This window comes from Culex pipiens, chromosome 3 (genome assembly GCF_016801865.2).
Source record: "Culex pipiens pallens isolate TS chromosome 3, TS_CPP_V2, whole genome shotgun sequence".
Lineage (NCBI taxonomy): Eukaryota > Metazoa > Arthropoda > Insecta > Diptera > Culicidae > Culex > Culex pipiens.
The window spans coordinates 50,012,515-50,017,987 of record NC_068939.1 but is presented as its reverse complement, the minus strand read 5'-3'; the positions used below and the strand labels follow the sequence as shown (position 1 = coordinate 50,017,987).

At 41.9% G+C, this 5,473-nt stretch overlaps 1 protein-coding gene across 1 annotated transcript; it reads left to right on the top strand.

Moving 5' to 3' along the window:
• Nucleotides 1-236: 236 nt before the first annotated feature.
• On the top strand, nt 237-4,109 carry LOC120413258 (fork head domain-containing protein crocodile). Its single transcript, XM_039573987.2, has one exon. The coding sequence runs from the start codon at nt 1,444-1,446 to the stop codon at nt 2,692-2,694; it is 1,251 nt and encodes a 416-aa protein (XP_039429921.1). The 5' UTR covers nt 237-1,443; the 3' UTR covers nt 2,695-4,109.
• The last annotated feature ends 1,364 nt before the right edge of the window (nt 4,110-5,473 follow it).

The following is a 5,473-nucleotide window of genomic DNA, read 5'->3' as shown; positions in this document are numbered from 1 at the left end:
AATAAAATAACATTTTTTTGTCGTTCTGACCCAGGGGTGCGACACTCTGGCAGTTTAGTCACAAGCGAAAGCCGTCGCTCGACGCGCTGCTTCTCACATACACACGTGCTAAAAAGTGCCCAACGTGTGCCAGCCAACAAACGAGGAAGACCCAAACTGCTGGTGGAAAAAATTGAAATAATAAAATAATATTATTTCAGTGATTATAGCAAAAATAAATACTAGCGCAAAAAAGTAATAGCGAAAAAAAGACGAGGGAATAAAGTTATTCGACCGATTTCGGTAGCCATAGCGAATTGCACTTTTCTCTCGCTCGAAAGTAGACATTTGTCGGTGTCAGTGTGTGTGACAGTCACCTTTGTGTCAACCTGGCTGACGACAGCAGTGAGAAGCCATTTATGTGAGCAAAAGGGGCCGAACCAGCTATAGAGCATTTCGATCTTTCTCTCTCTCTTTCTTCATCAATGAATGGAAGTCAGCGTAGCCGGACAGGTAGAGTGCTGAGATGCTGTCTTGCTCTTTTCGAATGGGAGAAGCAAGAGGTGTGAGTGAGATGGACGGCGCGGAACAAAGCAATTATCGTTCGGCTCTGCCCCTCTCCAATGCGCGGCTTCTCGTGGAGTGAATGAACGGTGTGTGGCTGAATGAGTGCGAAAGAGACGACACGAGCTGTACGACACGGTCCGTAACCATGGTACACGCACACCAGTGAGGCAACTCATACATGTCGGTCTGTTTTTACTGCTGCTCGTGGGTTGCTGCGCTTCGTTAAATCAGTGTCGTCGCAGCAAGAAGTGAGGAAAAATCATCATCATCGTCGGTCTCGGTGCTAATCGGTTCCCGGACTGTTTTTGTATATTTTTGGACGTCCAAGTGTGTTGATATGTTATTTTATCGTTGGAAACCGTCGCTGCAATAGCAAAATTTGCTCGCTCTCGATCCCTTGAGCCGTCGCTGCCGCTTTTTTCGGTGCGAGGGTGTTCGTGTGAATACGTACGTGTGTGTGTGGAGGTGGCTGTTTGTGCCCAATTTCGGGGGTCCAGAACGGCAGCAGACCTAGCGCTCAGCAGCCAGTCAGTGTCAGAGCCGCACCGGTGGTGGATGTGTGTTTTTTGTTGTTTATCATAATAAAGTAAAATTTTGATTGAAAACAATGTCGGTGTGATATTTACCTTCGACCGTCTCGCCTTTTTCGTAAAAAGCTCCGGGATTTTATTATTATTGAAAGCAAGACGATTAGTGACAACACACAGTGCGAGTGAAAGTGAGAGAGGATCCCCCAACAGAGTGTGGCAAAGAGTTGACGGGGAAAAATATTTGCACAAATTTGTTGAACAAGATAATATTGTTGGGAATAACAAGTTGAACTGTTTAAACTGAAAACAACCCGCCCGAGTGGACAAGTCGACGACATCAGCACGCGACCTTTTCGGCGGCGCAACCATGCATACCTTATTTACGGATCAGAATACATTCTCCCGGCATTACGGCCATGCCCAGCCGGGATACCCGACGAATACCGCCACGATGGCTCCGGCTCATCATTATCCATACGAGCAATACTCGCGGTATACGTATGCCGGATCAGCGTACGCCTTGACGTCGCCTCATCAAAACAAGGAGATGGTCAAGCCTCCGTACTCGTACATCGCTCTCATCGCAATGGCTATCCAGAATTCGTCTGATAAGAAAGTGACGCTGAACGGTATCTACCAGTACATCATGGAACGGTTCCCGTACTATCGGGACAATAAGCAGGGTTGGCAAAACTCCATCCGGCACAATCTTAGTCTGAACGAGTGCTTCGTGAAGGTGGCACGCGATGATAAGAAGCCTGGTAAGGGAAGCTACTGGACGCTTGATCCTGACTCGTACAACATGTTCGACAATGGGTCGTTCCTGCGTCGTCGACGACGGTTCAAGAAGAAGGATGCTCTGAAAGAGAAGGAAGAGATGATCAAACGCCAGAACATGATGCTGGAGGACAAAATGGGTGATATCAAACCAATCAAGATAATGGGTACCCACGGGCATCATCATCATTTGGACGGAAAGCAGCTCAGCCATCAGTTCAAGCGTGAACCCGGCCTGGATCTCGCCACGCAGTGCATGGTAAAGGATACGCTCGCACCAACCATTCTCAACTCTTGCCACGATTCGCTTGCCAGCCAGATGAACCATCTGTCCGCCACGGATCACGGTTTCACGGTGGATTCCTTGATGAACGTCTACAATCCACGTCTCCATCATACCTCCTACCCCTACCACTTCAACGAGGACAACCTGGTGACCACATCGAGTCAGCTTCGTCACCACCACAGCTCGGCCCATCATCCACCACCACATGGTGGCTGGTACACGCCGGAAACTCCACCAGAATCCATCGGAAACACGTCCGGAGGCAGTGCATCGACGCCAACCATCCCAACATCAACGCCCACCTCAGTTGGATTCCGCGATATGGTGTTCGATCACAGCCAGGTCAACTGCCAAATGGATACGGGTAGTCCCAGTAACAGTCTCACCTCTGCCAGCCCACCGGTAATTCCGGGATCTACGAGTAACTCCGCAGCAGCAGCAGCCGCGGCAGCCGCCGCTGCCGGACACCTGTCCGCCGGGAACCTCAGCCACATAGGACACTATCGGTCACACGTCGGCTACTACCAGGACTGCGGCATCAAGTACGGCGTGTAAAGGTACCCGCGCGATATTAGGCTATAAGCGATGTTCAGATCTCGCACTCAGCGCTAGGAGCTCTCACGGATTGAAGAAGACTTGAGATTTTTCGTCGAAATTTCTTGTTAGACCAGGTGCTCTCCAGCTCGAGGGGCCACTTCGCCGTGCGTGGCTGGCCTTGGCAAATATTTCCGTGGGAGCTTTGGCCAAAGTTGGTAGGGTTCCGAGTGGATTAGCTAGTTTATTTATTTGAATCGCTGTACGATCAGACGGAACGTTGGAATTCAATTCATGATCGAAGTAGAGAGTAAACAACGAATGGTGGGAACGCGCTAGAAAACTGTACAGGTGTGAGGTTTGAATCAATGGACTGACGCGAGCTTAATTTATTTCCATTTTACGTTTTTAAGTGATAAGCGGCATCTAAATCGAACATCTCATTCCCTGAATCCATACACACAAACATATGCCACCTCTAGCTATTAACTGCATATAGTAGAATCTGCATAAATAAAACAGTTTTAAAATATGTTATAACTGTTCAATAGACACACTTTCCATTGGAATCTGTAAATGTCTGCACGGTTTTAAAAGTATGTCCGATGCAAAGTGTACGTGTTCTCGTAGCAATTTTTCAAAAACACGCAATTTGTACATAGTAGTGAATAGCTCAGTAGTAGAAAGAATATCGACGACTTGCAATCGAACAAGCTTATCTTTATGTAAAAAAAGAATACTCAAACTTGAAGCATCATAACGAAGGAATGAACAAACAATTTAGCGATTAGTTGAACGTGCAAAAGGTTTTTTTTCTGTTTGAAACAAACAAAACAATCCAATTGACCGATTGTACATTAGCAAAAAAAGAAGGTAAAGTCAAGAGGCAAAAAATCAAGTGATGAATCTGTGAAATTGTGCACGTCAACAGCGGCAGAAACCGCATCCGGAACATACATATAAGATACTTTTGGTGGCGCAAAAAAAACCAAACCGAAGCGAATCTTTTGTGCGGGCCTAATTTCCATTTCTTTGTTTACAAGCTTCGGCTCCCTCTTTGGGACCGGTCGGGAACGGAACAGATGCAACTGGCGGGAAGCGCGCCGCCGCACTCCAAACTTCTTTTGTATATATTCAGCACGTGAAATTTTAAAAGTTTGAACGTCAGGAAAGCTACTCTGTATAGGAAAATCGACGGAAGCTGCTGTGTGAATTATGAATTTTCTCGTTCGCAACTCTCTGTGTAAATTGTAAGCTTTTTCACTCAACTGGACTCGAGAAGGATCGCTATGCGCTATTCTTTGAGGATTCGTATCTGTGTAACGTGCACCGCAAAACAGTTTAACATAATGCCTAGTATTTAATAATAGATTCAAATTCATTATGGTATAAAAAGCGATGGAAAAGAAAATATTATTATATCGAACAAAATTTAACACCAATCTTTTTTTCTGGCTGCCTGGAAATATATGATATATTGAGAACAATTCCTTATTTAAATTCAACTAGATAGAGGAAGGTGGGGATATTTGATCCTTGGTCTGTATCGCGTCAGCGTGTGTGTAAAAAAATATGCTATGTTCTAGGAAATTGTGTACAAATTACTCAAACTCACTGTTGAAATCGATTTTTCATATGTTATGGTTTAGTTACACATATATTTCACTAAAAAGTTCTAAAAAAAAAACTCTTATCGGCTTTAATAAATATCTTTGACTGTAGCTAGATTTCATTATCTGATGTGAATTGAACGATTTGTTTAAGCAAACTTACAGAAAAACAAAAATCAAATGAAAAAATGTTTATAAAAAACATTTTCTTTTGCAGTCAATATTTTGAAAGTCGAAAACATTGTTTCAAAAATCGGATTTTATTTTATGATTTTGGAAACAATTTTTGTTAGAAAAATGAAATATTTGTATAATATTCTGATCGCTGAGATTTTTTTTTAGTTTTGGAATTAAGACTAAAATTTTAAAATAGTCATATATTCTATATGTGGCTTTTTTGAAAGGTTAGTCTTAATTCCAATTTTTTTTTAATATTTTTTTTCGAAAAGATAAGAAAATTTAACACATGTTTAATTTTTAGCATTGAAATTGGACCATTTGGGGTTTTTTGGGTGAAACTTGGGTAAGACTTTGAAAACATAAATGCTCATGTTTGTTTCTATTTTATTCGCTGTATCTCAGCAACCAGAGGTCCAATCTTTCCAATGTTTCCTAGACGGAAATTTTCGAAAAAGTATTCTAGAAATGGTCTTCATAGCCACTAAAAATAAATCGAAAAACTGCAAATTTTTAGTTAAACCAAACTTTTAGTGATCATATTTCGAAAACGGTGTACTTTCAAAATGTTTGTAAAGTACTTTTCGATTGCAAACTCGTTATTATAAATATAAAAAAAAGTAAGATACGGATTTCTAGAAATTGTTTTTTTTGGTAAAAATAAAACATATTGAATAATTCGCAAAAAATCCGTGTAACATTTTTTTCTGAATAGTCCTCATCAATACCTACAACTTTGCCGAAGTTTGAATAAACCAATGAAACTAACTGGCTTCTTTGGTCATAGGAAAGGCTCCCACAAAGTTTGAGCAAAATAAAAAAAAAAAAAAACAATCAAAAAACCGATTTCGTTGAGAATTGCTCAGCTGTGTTTTTCATCTTGGCAGTAATTGACGAAACTCAATGTGAGAGAAAACTTTATTTTCAAACTTTTCAAAAGAAAAAAAAAGCGGATTTTAGCCGTACGTAGGTGACGGCAAACTTTGAATGTACACCTATTTTTAGATCTGAAA

Excerpts from the sequence above, each read along its gene's own strand:
- LOC120413258 (XM_039573987.2), top strand. The coding sequence starts at position 1,444 with ATGCATACCTTATTTACGGATCAGAATACATTCTCCCGGCATTACGGC.